Here is a 14,927-nt window from a genome sequence, read left to right on the forward strand (position 1 = left end):
TTCTCCTCTTCCTCCTCCCGCCTCTTCCTCCTCATCCGCCACCACATCTTCCTCCTCCTCTTCCTCCTCCTCCTCCTCTTAGTCCTCCTCCTCTTTCTCAACCTCCTCCTCCTCCTTAGGACCTTGTGTTTGCCAGGCAGGCACTGTGCCACTAAGCTATATCCCCATCCCTTGATTCTTTCTTCTCAGAATAGCTACCTATCATCTCTTTTCCTTTCCCTTCCATTTCCTGTTTACAAGGAAAGCACCTTCCTTTCATTAAGCTTTATCTCTCTCATTTTATTGGAGCTGGATTCTGGATTTATGAGCCCAGTGGGCTTCTTGGACAACAGAGCGGTGGCGATTGCTTCCCAGATGCAATTTCTTTGGTTCCCTCGCCAGGAGTCAGATGTGACAGGATCCTGCAAAGATTTGTCTTGAGGACAAACTTCTAGGTACCTACAGGATATGGCTGAACTCCTGCTAGCCACACAGAACCTCCTTCCAGGAATGAGTCTCCACAGGCAAAGGAGGCAGGGCCACTAAAGGAACTATAGAAGAAGACTTGGTGGTCCAAAGTAAGCCACCACTTGAGGAAGAGAAGGTCTTCAAAAGTCTAATTTCCACACAAACTTGTGAATTAAGTGATATTCATGGAAAAGTATATGCACAGGATTTCAAAACACAGACTCTCTTTCCATTTACTGTTCCCATGGAGACGAGAGAAGCCATGTGGAACTCCTCACTGGTGGCCAAATGTTTGTCTTCACAACCTGAAATGATTCTTGAACCCATGGCTGGCTAGATGATAACACCTGCCAATGTTTTCAACCGTGGTGTTATACCATGAAGAGTTTCCAGGCTGCAAGCAAAAATAGAAGACCTGTATGAATCTACTTTCAGCATATAACAACAGGACAATATTTGTACACGACAGAGCTGTGCATATACCTATGTGTCTGCTTTCTAAAAAGAACTAAACATTTTGTCTTCCACTTAAATGAGTGATCAGTGATCAGAGATGCAGTTTATTGAGCATTGACAGTGTGCCAGGTGCTTTGCTATCTTTTCTTCCTGCTTCCCTCTTACAGCCCTGGGAGGTTGAGACCGGCACCGGAAGCAACTCCTACATGAGGAAACGAGGCTCCAAGAAGTTGCCTGCAGCCTGCAAACAGCAAAAGGCAGAGTCTAGTGTTCTACTTCATCCTTCTCCATTGCATTCCTTCTTCAAGTTCCAACAAACATTTTTGTTATCCTTCCTGGTCATATCTGTAAGAGAAGCGTACGGTTCTTTCTACTATGGTAGATGTTTGGTTCATGCTAAGACACTTCCAGAAGATCAGAGAAGACCTCTTGATAAGTGCAGTTTTTGCTAAGTACAGAAATAACAGGTCTGACTTGCATTTAGGCATTTTTGAGAAGATACAGGACAAGAGTGAAATCTCATCATTCATTCATATCTCATGCATATGGAATAGACGTCCTTCTGAAATACATTAAAGGAGATTTTCAAATACTTGAATTGCATTCCAAGCACAAAGTTGAAGTCATCTGTGTCCCACCGTTCAGCCCACCATTTGCCTCTGCAGTCCTCAGACAACAGTCTCCACGGAGACGGTATTGCCGCTCTCATCCTGGCGTCTAGGGTGCATCTCATCTTTGAAAGCCCTGGTCAGAACTACTTTTAAGGACTCCTTGAATCGTTTTTTCTTACTGCTGCCCACAAAGAAGTAAATGAAAGGGTTGGCACTGCTGTTAATCGTGGAGAAGAGCAGAGAGACGTTATGTAGAGTCCCAAATGCGGACCAGTCCTCGTAGTACAGCAGGTAGAGGAGCCTCATGGGCATAGCAAAGATGAGGAAAATGATGATGCTGACCATGATGACCACGTACAGCTTCGAGGAATGCGTAGTCCATGTGTTCTTTCGGATCTTCACCACCAAGATAGTGCTGGACACCAGCATGAGTGGGGTAAAGACCAGGAAGCTGAGGACAGCTATAAAGAGGATGACTGCCCGGCAGTCACCGCGAGAGTGGCTGTCCTTCTCACTGTCAATGCACATGATGTACTCCGTGGTGGTCACCAGGCAGGAAAGAGCCCACAGGAGGGCACAGACAAATGCTGACTGGTGCTTGGGGCGGTGGCATCGGTACCAGATGGGGTAGAGGACAGACAGGCACCTCTCCACACTAATGGCCGTCAGCAGGTAGAGCCCTGTGTTGTAGCCAAACAGAAAAGTCACCGACAGTGTGACGATCGTGTAGTAATGGCCGGAAGAGAGTTCATAATCTAAAGCATAGTCAATAGACAGAATAAAAATACAAAAGAGTAATGAGATATCAGCAACGGACAAGTGGGTGATGTAGACAGTGAAGGGATTTCTTCTCATCCGGAAGCAGAGGAACCAGAGGAGGATCCCGTTCTCCACAAAGCCCAACGGGGAGATGCTCATAATGACCCAGTGCACAACAGGGATGTGTGGCGCCGCGTTCCCAACAGAGGAATTTCTGCTGGTCGAGGCATTCTGGAACTCCTGGTCGACGAAAGCTGTCACATTTGACTCATCCATTCGGAGATCTCGGGCTGGCACTTTTCAGGAGGTTTTCTGTAAATAGGCAAACCAACAAGCAACACTGTGAACACTGGTGAATTCAAATAAAAGGAAACTTTTCAGCTGTGGATCACAACCTCCATGTTATTTTCTACAGGCTTAAGAGATCATACTTTTTTAGAAATAAAATTAGACCTTTCACTAAGAATAGAACTGATTTCATGGCGCTTTAGATCCCCAATAGCCCTTCATTCTGTGTTATTATTTGCTTGTGGCTCAGCTCCAGAAATGAAACAGCAGAGTAGAAGGACCAGCATCCCTGGATTCATCTCCAGCTCTTCCTGTGCTTCTCCAGTCTCATTTTTTAAATTTCCTTAATACTCTGGGCCTTGATCTTCTTGCCTGATGGACCAGGTAGGAAGATGGTTGCATTAAAATTCAATGACAAAATACATGTTTGGGCAAAGTTGTTGTCATTTCTAAAAAAAAAAAAAAGTGTTATGTGCTGTGGGCAAATGAGAGGCATACCTAGAAAAATATTTTGCCTAGATTGGCCTTGAACTCTTAGATTCAAGCAGCTCTCCTGTTTCAGCCTCCCAAGAAGCTAGAACTACTTGGGAGGCTACTACTTATATGCCAGCTCACTTTCGACTTGTGCTAATTTTTTTATATGTATTTATGTTGTTCTGTTTTGATTGTACTTTAGGGAAGAGTCTACAGGGTATTTAGGGTCTCATTATTAGATCAGACTCATAGTGATCCACCTGTTTACAGCCTCCCAGGAACAGGGATTACAGGTGTGCGCCACCATACCCAGTCTCAATTGCTGTCTCAGTGTGCTCCGGGGATGGGGCCAGGACAGTAGATCCATTTATATGTATGTAGTACAGGGTCCACAGGGTCTCACTTCACAGATTGGACTCACAGTGATCTTCCTGTTCTCAGCCTCCCAAATGCTGAGATTACAAGCGTGTGCCACCACACCCAGTCTGACGTGTGCTAACATTTTTTAAGTGTGAACAATCAAAAGGCAATGCTTCTATGTACTCTGTGTCCCTGCAGTAATGCAGGGCACCTACACAGGCTTGGAGTACAGAGTAAACCAGCACCCCGTGTCCAAGTGTGAGCCTCGGCAGGATGCGCTCGCGCCTGCTTGCTGCACACTGGAGCCTGCAGGACAATGACTGATGCGCACTGCACAGCACAAACCTCAACCCGGTCAAAATGCTGCAGACTAGAGGCTGAAAAGCAAAGATCGCCAGAAGGATTTTCTCACTTTTTCAGTTGCAGATGATACATGCACAGCCTCCAGTTGCCTGCTATAAACAAATATAAGTCATAACCCACATTGCATTACGGTATATATCAGCTTTTTATTTCCTTTCTTTTTTTAGACTTTAATTCTTTGCAGACCAGACCTCCTATGTGTAAGAACTAATTACTCAGTAAAAAACTCATCAATAATAGTTTTAGATACTTATATTTATAAAATATTATTTTAAAAAATCTTTTATTTACTTATTTGGTACCGGGTCTTGCTATGCCGCTCAGACTCATAGTGATCTTCCTGTCTCAGCTGCCCCAGCGCTGGGATTACAGGCAGGCATGCACCACCACTCCCGCTTCAGGAGTCAACTCAGTGATCCCAGGTTTCGGTTCCAGGGCCGGCGAGGCATGTGGTGCTGGGAATTGAACCAGGGTCCTTGTGCTTGCCAGGCAGGCACTTAGGCTGCTGAGCTATCTCCTCAGCCCCTCTATTTATAAAATGTAGATCTATTATGTTTTGCATATACAAATTTTATACCTATACATATTGTATTATATGTTTGTAAGTTTACCAATAAACCCTACTTTATTTACCTGTACTATATTTGTAAAAATACGTCTAGATATCTACATTCTCCTCATAAGCTCACCTGAAGCAGAATAAGCACCTCAGTAGCTATTTTGTGGCACCTGCATGGCTCTGATGACATTAGACATCTCCAGCATTGAGTCAGCAGAACCCCAGGAAGCACAGGGCTTGAATGTCAGCACAGCCATGCCTGGACTAGAAGCGGATGTCCTGGTGCTCGCAAAGCATGATTATCTCCCCTCTGCATGATTCAGGTTTCAGGAGATAGCTGCCTCCACTGTCCGGATCCAGTGCCTCCCCACTGGCACTTCCCTCCACTGTTCTGACAGGACACAGGAAACTGCTTCCATGGGACAGGGTCTCTTTTCACTCACTACAGAACATAAACCCTCGGGAACCCAGGGCAAAGGCCAAGATTCACAATGCCCCATTATATCAGAGTGCACTACAGAGACCAGGTGTTGGTAGAAGTTTGTTGAGGAAGCATCCGTGCTTTCCAGATTCACCCAGCCGAAGTTAATTGGAGGTGGTTGACAGGGATACTTGAGGCATGGGAAGGAAGGCTGATTGCTGCTAGCTGACAAAACATTCTAGCTCAGAAGACTTTTGTCTTGGCTCTGGGATCCTCCCCCCAAAACCCATCAGGACTACACAGCTGAGTCCTTGACAGCTCTGAGGATGAGGGGACACATGGGTACTGCAGAGTGAACCATCGGGTGTTTTATTGCATCCACGCGGACCCAGTTCTGGGCAGGGCCTCTGCCTGTCCTGCAAATCTTTTTTTTTTTTTTTTTGGTCTTTTTGAGACAGGGTCTCACCATGCACATCAGGCTGGCCCTGGGCTCATGGTGTAGCCCAGGATGGTCTCAAACTCACAACAATCCTCCTGCCTCAGCCTCCTGAGTGCTGGCATTACAGGCATGGGTCACAACTTCTGGCTACAAATCAGTTTTATAATCTATGTATCAACTTCCTGTCTAGCTGACGATGATGGCTGAGGGTGCAAGGACAGCTCATCTCAACAGTGTCGGCGGTCACTGCCAACACAATAGTGGGAACTTGAGCTCAGAGCAGAGTACCAAAGGGCAGAAGAGGAAGTGGCATCGTTACTGTAAACAGCACTGGCAGCATCACAGAAGCACCTTCCCTTCCTCACTTCCTGGGTAGGAAAAAGTATGTTGGAGCATTACAGTATCATGCTTAGGTCTGTAGGTTCCAACGCATCCCCTTGCACCCTAACTCCTGAGCCTGACCATCACCTTGGGAGGCTGATATAGGAGGTGCTGTTGCTCCCAGTCTATAAGGGGAAAAAACTAAGGCTTGCTAACCAGAGCCCTGCAACACACAGCCCTGCAGGCTTGACTCTGTATATCTGGTGCTCGCCGGTCTGCACCAGAATCCCACGTGGATCCTGACTTGAAGAATGGGTTGTCAGGTTGCCAGACTTCAAGGCAAAACTGAGTCAGTCTCTTACTCAGAAACAAAGAAAGTCTGGAGAGGACTGGCCTTGCCCGGTTCCTCATTTCACAGATTAATACACAGAGATGTGAGCATCGATGAGAACTGAAAAAAACCCTAAGCCCCAAGGCTCCTGTGCTTACCTCTAGTCTCCCACCACCTACTCTGGGGCCTAGCCTTGTTTCCAGTCTTGTCTCCACTGTTCCTTCCTATTTGAGGAATTGAGGATACCATCACCTCTGATGTTGTAGGGATTTTTTTCTAATGCTTGGTTACCTTCTACTTGCAACTTTGCTACTGGTAAAAGAAAGGGTCCCCACCTGTTTTGTCTTTATTTATTTATTTTTTTATGTGTTTAGGACAGGGTCTACAGATCAGACTTATAGTGATCCTCCTGTTTTCAGCCTCCCAAGCACTGGAATTACAGGCACGCCCCACCACACCCAGTCTCAATCACCATCTCAGCACACCCTGGGAGTGAGGCCAGCACAGCATGATGGGATCAAACCCAGTCCCTGAGTCTGCCTAAGAAGGCACTTTAATCCACTGAGCTAGCTGGCTGGTCTGTTTTGTCTTTAAAGCCAATAGTGACTTGAAGTGGCCTGTGGGGGCTCATCAAGCATCCCACTGGTGCAGAAGGGCTTTTCCACTGCTGTCATCTCTAATTAGAGAAACAATGCTTCACAACAGCATAGAAAGAAAGAAAGAAAGACAGACAGACAGACAGAAAGAAAGAACTAGGAATCAATCTAACAAAGGAAATAAAAGATCTATACAATGAAAATTACAATATTCTTTAAAAGAGAGAGAGAGGGATTGAAAAAGATTTCAGAAAATATAAGATATTCTTTGCTCCTAGATAGGAAGAACCAACCTTGTGAAAATGGCCATACAGTGGTCCCTCACTTATCACAGAGGTTACATTTCAGACACCCCCATGATAAGTGAAAATCAGCAAAGTAACGATGTTATGTTTACTTTAGTATTTATATATATTTTGACTTTTTTTTTTTTTTCTTTTTTGGCAGAACCGGGGATTAAACTCAGGCCCTTGCACTTGCCAGACAAGCGCTTATTCTACTGAGCCATCTCCCCAGGCCAGTATTTATATATATTGTAAGGCTTTATAAACCCTCCCCACACTCTTATAAACCTTTCCCATACTTTTAAAAACACTTCTAATACTCTTAACTGTTTTCTAAACTTGTAGACCTATATAAATTTAACAACATATGTATGCTGTATGCTACTACAAAATTTTATGTGGGTACTCACCAAGGAAGGTACCATTACAACTTGAATAGTGAATGTGGTGAATTAGCTGTGTAGTCCTGATGACAATGAAGGTGATGAAGATGAGAATTACAGCACTGTACGCTAGTGCAAAATCCCACAAGACAGCAAAAAAATCCATGATAAATAATTTAGATTAATATTTTTTGAAAACCTGCAAAACAGTGAGTCTGCAAAATAGCAAGGGCCTACTGTACTCCCAAAGTTGTTATACAGATTTAATGCAATACCTATCAAAATGTGATCAACATGCCTCACAGATCTAGAGAAAGCATTCCTAAAATTCATTTGGAACCAGAAAATACAATCTTACTCAAGGCAGGAGGCATTGCAATTCCTAACTTGAAACTATACTACAAAGACACTGTGATAAAATCAGCATGTTACTGATGAAAAAAAAACACAACAGACCTGAGGATCAGTGGAACAGATTAGAAGATGCAGACACAACTACAAACACACTCAGCCACCTTATCATTACATAGAGGCCAAACATGTTCACTAGAAGAATGATAGCCTCTTTAACACATGATGCTGGAAAAACTGACTTACCACATGCCAAAAACTAAAGTTACACCTGGGCCTATTACCATGCAATAAAGTAAAAGTAAGGTAAATATCTAAAATTAAAACAGAAAATCTACTAAATTAAAAATTAAAATTAAAACAGATAATCTAAATCTACTAGAAAAGAAAGCAGGTGGAAATCTTGAAGATATAGGGATAGGCAGAGAGTTCATGAACAAAAAACAAACTGCTTGGGAAATACTTCAAAGAATCAACAAATTTAAACCTCATTTTTTTGGAGGGGGGAAATCTCATCTTATTGAGAAGTTTTTGCATGTCAAAAGAAATTACATACAGAGTGAAAAGAAAATCCACAAATTGAAAAAAATCTTTTTTTTTTTTTTTTTTTTTTGCGGAACCAAGGATTGAACTCAGGCCCTTGCGCTTGCCAGGGAATCACTTATTCCACTGAGCCATCTCCCCAGCCCCCCAAAAAATCTTAATCAATGGTCACTCAGACAAAAAAAAATTCATGTAGAATATACAAAGAACTAAAAAAAGTCAAGCCCCAAAAATTCAAAGACCCAATCTAAAAATGGGCATCTGAGATGAGCACAGACTTCTCAGAGGAAAAAATACAAATGGCAAAAAAAATACACAAAAAATGCTCCACAGCACTGGTCATTCAAGAAATGCAAATAAAAACAACAAAGATACCACCTTATTCCAGAAAGAATGGCTACCCTAAAGAAATCAACTAATATCAAATGCTGGAAGGGCTGCAGGAAAAAAGGAACCCTTCTCCACTATTGGTGGGGATGTAGACTGGTACAACTACTATGGAAAGCAGTGTGAAGAGTCCTCAAAATAACAAGGATTAGAAGTCCCATTCAACCCACTTGTTCCTCTTCTGAGTATTTTCCTAAAAGAACGGAAAACATCATACCACAGTGATATATGTGCACCCATGTTTACAGTAGCACAATTTGTCATAGCTAAATCTTGGAAACAACCCAAATGCCCAACACATGAGGAGTGGATAAAAAAGCTGTAGTATTTTTTTTTTAAGCTGTAGTATTTTTATACAACCAAGTATTACTCAGCTATAAAGAAAGATAAACTTGAGGCCTTTATAGATAAGGGAATGCAACTAGAGGCTATACTCACTAGTGAAATAAATCAGACTAATATGTATAAACATCAGATTGTCTCCTTAGTATAAGAACCTGAAAAAACAAATAGAATCTGAAAGGTATAATAGATAGAGTAAAATGGAAAGAAACTGAACATAAGGAATAAACAACGGAGGTGAAGGAAAGGAGAAAAGATAGGAAAAAAAGGAAAAGAGAAAAATCATGCAAGTATATACAGGATAGCTGAGAAGATTGAACTACTATTTTCTATCAGTTTTTTGAAAACAGCAGTTAATGTTTAAAATTTTTACTGTGACTAACTCTATCTGCTAATATCTGTAATCTGAGCAGCTACATTGAGGACAACAATGTTCAGTCTAACAACCACAGTTGAGTACCTTTCATCGTGCTCTTTTAAATATATACTATCTTGGGGCTGGGGAGATAGCTCAGTGGTCTGAGCTCCTACCTGGGAAGCACAAGGACCTGGGTTCAATCCCCGATACCACATGCTGTGCTGGTCCCAAAACCCAGCATGGTGGTACACATTTGTAATCCCAGTGCTGTGGAGGCTGAAACAGGAGAATCAGTATGAGTCTGCATAGCGAGACCCTGTACCTAATAAAAAAATTTTTTTTTCACTTTTTATTTATTTGTGTGTGTGTGTGTGTGGCCAGCTCAGCCCACCAGGGGGTGGGGCTGGCTGGCATGTGGTGCTGGGGGATCGAACCGCGGTCCCTGTGCTTTGCTAAGCTTGTTCTAAGTAGGTGCTTTAGACCACTGAGCCATCTCACCAGCCCCAACAAAATATTTTTTAAACATTAAAAAAATACATGCCATCTTTAAATATCTTATCTATTATTATTTTATTCTCTTTAAAATAAATTAAAAAGTAAAAAGGACAAGGGAAAAATTAAGGTTTACTGAAAAGAAGAGTGAATGTTTAATTGTTTGATCAATCTTGCATATCTATAGTTGGTAGTCTGAGCAACAAACAATAACAATACATAATATAACAACCATTGTTAATATCCCATTCTTGTTCCAAACTTCTGCACCATTTGTACCATCTTTTATTGCTTTGTTTCTGTCTTTGTTCTTGTTATTTGTTCTACGTTTTTTTTTTTTTCCTCTTAAAAAAAACCGGTCATTTCAACGGGACTCAGTTTGTAGTCTGTTTAATCAGTAAATGAGGAGTGTTTTAAATTTTTATTGTCCTTTTTCTAACTATAAAACAATGTGTTCATTGCAGACAATTTGGAAAATTCACACATGAGCCACCGTTCAAATTGACCTGATTTAATATATGAGATACTTCCTTTTAATATTTTCTCAATGTCACATACTTTCTATCAAATAAAGATCAATTTTATGTTTTTGTATTTTCTTTTTCTACTTGATATCATATTGTAACATTTTTATGCCACGGTGCACTCAAAAAACATGATCTTATTAGCACTATTTGTACCATATTTCATCTTTAATCACCTAGCCTTGGACATAGCAGTGGCCTTAATCTTTCACCATTATTTTAAAATCAAAGCACTGTCCTTTCTTAACTTCTTGAAACTTCTGATGTCCTGAGCCCCATCTGTAGTTCTGTTTTTTCTCACGCATACATCCCTGTAACAAATTTTAACTTATAAATTGTGCATGAGAAAGATTAAGAACAGCTGATGTTACATTGAAGAAATTGTATCCTATTACAGAATTTACTAACGTTAAGTGAGATAAGTCAGACACACAGCTTACATGTGCATGGTTTCTCTGACATGCATGAGAAATCCAAAATATAAATAAATTAAAGAGCAAAATAAAAGGCAACAGGAAACAGGGAGTGAGATCTTTCGTAAATGGGAAGGGAAATCAAGAGATGGAGGAGAGGGAAGGGATGGGATGGGAAGGGGAAGTAGAAACAGCTAAGGGGAGTTTTATACCTGTACCCACTCCCCACGGTGAACATAATTGTTATATACTGCAGACATATACTACTAAAAAAAAATCTATGAATTTTTTTTATTTCTGGGATTTTTCAATTAATATAGGTAGCTGAACAAATTAAAATTATATCAATTATAACAATTTATGCTACACTGTAATACACAGTACATTATACTAATATATATATATATATATATATATATATATATATATATATATTATGCACTACAATAAAATTATGGAAAGCTTTTTTATTTTTTATTTCTGGTATTTTTCACTTAATATTTCCAGTGTGGTTGACTCTGGGTAACTGAATAGCAGAAAGGAAACTGCATATGGGGAACTACTGAAATGAAGTTTTAGAGATGAAAGTTTTGTGTAAGTCTGTAATTATTTCTCTAAGATATATTTCTAAAAGTAAAGTTGCTCAATAAAAGAGTATGAATATTTTTCAATATTCAAATGCATATTGACAAATTGTCTTGCAAAATAACTACCAATTAATTACATGTATATCACCATTGTAACAGCATATTTATGACTTCTTTTCCCACAATAGCTCCAATTTTTTGAATTCCTAAATTTCAAAGGCAGTAAAATTACCTTGTTTTAATTTGCATTTACTTGATTGCTAATGAGGTTAGATGTTCTTTCGTGTTTGTTTGTTTGTTTGCAGAACCAGGGATTGAATGCAGGCCCTTGCACTTACCAGGCAAGCACTTATTCTACTGAGCCCCGTTCCCTATCCTCCGGCCCTGTTCCTTCATGTTAATGATTACAGGGCCAGGCATACAGCTCAGCGGCATGGCACTGCCTGGCAAGCACGAGGCTGTGATTCTGATTCCAGGACCAAAAAAACATTAACATGTTAATGATCACTTAGATTTTTTTTGATAGATTATTTTCACACTCTGTATCCATTTCCTTTACTGAGTGGCAAGAATTATTTGTAATCCCAGCACTTGGGAGGCTGAAATCAGGAGAATCACTACCAGTCCGATCTACATAGTAAGACCCTGTAGACCTTGTAGACCTTGCACTAAATACATTTTAAAAAATGAAAAATGAAGAAATGCAAACATTATGTGTCACTTACATGTACTAATAAGCCAAGACAGAAAGAGAGAGAGAGAGAGAGAAAGAGAGAGAAAGAGAGAGAGAGAGAGAGAGAGAGAGAGAGAGAGAGAGAGAGAGAGATCTTGCTTCTCTCTCCACTTTCTTCCATGAAATGAATGACTCGCAGTCATGACCATTCTAGATCAAGGGCATCACAGTTCTCTTTGTAGGCAATGATATCTGATGTCAAGGAGGAGGTTCAGGCCCCTCATTTCACCAGAACAAATGACAGACACCACAGTCCAGGGCACTTGACAGCATAGCACAAGTCCTTGAGGACGTAGGATGCTGGCTCGTTCTGTCTCTCTTACACACACTTGGACTTTTCTACTCCATGTCAGTGGGGGCCTGCCCAATAGCTCAGTTGTTTAAGAGCCTGCTTAAACAAAGCACTCAAGCTCAAGCTGCTGTGGTTCGAACCCAGATACTCATTGCAAACCAGAAATGTTTTGCATCCAGGAAATCTCAGATTTCAACAAGAAACACATTTTCTAGAATGGATTATGCAGACCTTGCCTTGTGCTGGAGCCCAGGGTGACACCCAACCACATTCTCTGCACAACTGCGGATAGGGTCTGCTTCTTTCTGTTTCCCTACCATTTGTGAGCCAGAGCCTTTTCTTTTTTTCTCTCCAGGGAGACCTTGTATTACACTGGTGTGACACAAGTCCATGTGCAGAGACCCTCTGGGACCTTCAGGCAACTGTGTTTCCCTGCAGAGTGATGTCAACATTTTGCCAGTAGACACAAGGAGAGCACAAGAGGCTTGTGAGAGGCTTGACACTGTCCTCTCACAGCAGAGAGGCCATCATCGCCTTGGCTGCGGGAGGCCGAGGCTGCCTGGACCAGGAGCTACATTTTCCATTAGTGACCACAGATGGGAGCCCACAGCCCAGCAGCTCAGCCCCTGACAGCTTCAGCTTCTTCACGTAATTATATTTTAATATACTTCTCAAAGGTTAGAGTATAAGAAAAGCTCAGGATTGAAAAGCTAGAGATCGAACAGCTTTTTACCAATAGGAATGGGTCTGATGGAAATGCCAAACCAAGATAATGAGTCATCCATCAGGCAGGAAAACATGAGTGGGGGTTTCCATAGATGTTGAGGGATGTGGGCTGGCAGACCCCGTGTCCCTCCAGTGCACCTGAGGCTGCTAATGCCTTTACCTTTCCATGGGAGCAAAGGAACAGACGGGCAGGCGGCTGACAGGAACAGCAAGGGAAGTCAGAAAGGACACCATTTGTTAGCCAGAGCCTCTTCATTTTTCTTTCCAGCGAGAAATGCCACGCCTTCACGTTTGCTCAAGCTTTCTCCTGAGACTCAAGAAGCAAACATCCCCTTCCACGGTCTGGTTCCTGTGAGCACAATCTTCCCATGGCCCCAGATTCCAGGCCCACCATTTCACATGAAAGAGAGGCGGTGGGGGAGGGAGGAAGGAGAGAGAAAGGGAGGGAGGGGATAGAAAAAAAGGGAAAAAAGGAAAGAAGGGAGGGAGGAAGAAAGGTAAAGAAGAAAGAAGGAAAGAAGAAGGGGGATAAGGAAAAGAAAGAGTAAAAGAAGGAGACTGCAAAAAGGAAAAAGAGAAAAGCTAAAAAACTAGCCAGGAATGGGAATACTTACTAGGTAAATTCTCTAGCCCTGAGGAGTGGGCACCTAAAAACTTTTCTCGTTTCCAGCAACCATCAAGACACCCTGACCCTTGGCTGAAGCTTCCAGGTGTGCAGATTGGGAGGAAAGGGCAAATTCTTCCGTGTGTGTGTGTGTGTGTGTGTGTGTGTGTGTGTACACTAACATGGACAACCAAAAACATATGCGAGACAGAATTTCCATGGCAAGGAGGGGAGTTGATGCAAACGTGTGGGGCAGGAACATCTGTCCCGATCTTAAATGCATCATTCCCATCTTCCTAACACCAGAGGCATCTGCACACAGAAGCAGAGCCTACTTGTTGCCTAGCATGCAGCAGGATGGACTTAGAGCACTGGTGTCAAAGGGGGAAGGGGCCATGCAGTCACCATTGGGACATTTGGCATGTCTGGGGATACTGGGGGCTGTTGCAATTGCAAGGAGCATGTTATTAGCCCTGCTAATGTGCTGCACGCACATCACAAAACACAGACATCCTGACAACAAAGAATTAGCCAGCCCCAAATGGCAAGGACATGCCAAAGTTCCCCACCCACCCCAGCTGGGAAATATTGCTCCGATATACCAAGGACTGAGACCGAGCCAGAGATTCTGTCATTCAGACGCCTTGTGCCCTCCAGGCTGCATGGGGCTACACAAGCCACAGAAGCCACATTAATGCTGATAACCAAGAAGGAAAGGAAAAGGAAAGCCGACCCCATTTGCCACTGGCCATGCCCAGTGGCACCTAGTCAAAAATACTATATTTGATTCTCCAAAAGAATCAAACACAGTCACAACCATTTCAGCCCCCAACTCCTTTATCATCTGTAACATTTGACAAAGCAACCTTGAAAACCTCAGTCCACCATCCCACCCACAAATCAGTCCTAAGATTCTTGTCCCGTTATAAGTCAAAGCTACCACAGAAGTTTCAACCCTGAAGTTGAAAAATAATGTCTGGGAACAGTTCTCCCAGTAGAGAAGCAAATTTTCCAAAACAAAGGCAAGAGAAGACAGAAGTTTTTCCCAACACTCACTAAGAGCAAACCTCTAACACCCTGTGAAAAGCAGTCGGCATAGACAGAGCGGCTTGGGCGACAGTTCTCTGAAGAAAGAAGATCTGATTCTGATTGTCAAGGGCATCAGAATAATTGGAAACTGGAGTGCAGACTCACTAGTGTCCTTCGCTCAGGAAGGGTCAGAAGTGACAACAGGGAGGTCACCTGTTTGCATCCTGCGGCATCGATGCCCCACCAGCCTGCAAGGTCTCCGGTCCCAATATCTCCAAGGACACAGCAGCCTCCGTCTCTGAAGGAATCAGAGCTGCTCTCCCACTGCTGAAAATATTTGAGATGTGCCAAGCAGATGGTCCCACGCTTATCAGCAGAAGCCGTGCCTCAAGTGGCATCATTCAGTAGCACAGTCAAGAGAAAATCTGCACACTGATCCAGAGGGGACACCCTG

General features: G+C 42.5%; 1 protein-coding gene across 1 annotated transcript; it reads right to left on the reverse strand.

Moving 5' to 3' along the window:
• Positions 1 to 1,571: 1,571 nt before the first annotated feature.
• Positions 1,572 to 2,549, reverse strand: Mas1 (MAS1 proto-oncogene, G protein-coupled receptor). Its single transcript, XM_004639439.1, has one exon. The coding sequence runs from the start codon at positions 2,547 to 2,549 to the stop codon at positions 1,572 to 1,574; it is 978 nt and encodes a 325-aa protein (XP_004639496.1).
• Positions 2,550 to 14,927: the final 12,378 nt, after the last annotated feature.

Source organism: Octodon degus, unplaced genomic scaffold (genome assembly GCF_000260255.1).
Source record: "Octodon degus isolate 3935 unplaced genomic scaffold, OctDeg1.0 scaffold00112, whole genome shotgun sequence".
Lineage (NCBI taxonomy): Eukaryota > Metazoa > Chordata > Mammalia > Rodentia > Octodontidae > Octodon > Octodon degus.

Bases quoted from the DNA above. Each gene is read 5' to 3' on its own strand.
- Mas1 (XM_004639439.1), bottom strand. From the start codon at position 2,549: ATGGATGAGTCAAATGTGACAGCTTTCGTCGACCAGGAGTTCCAGAAT.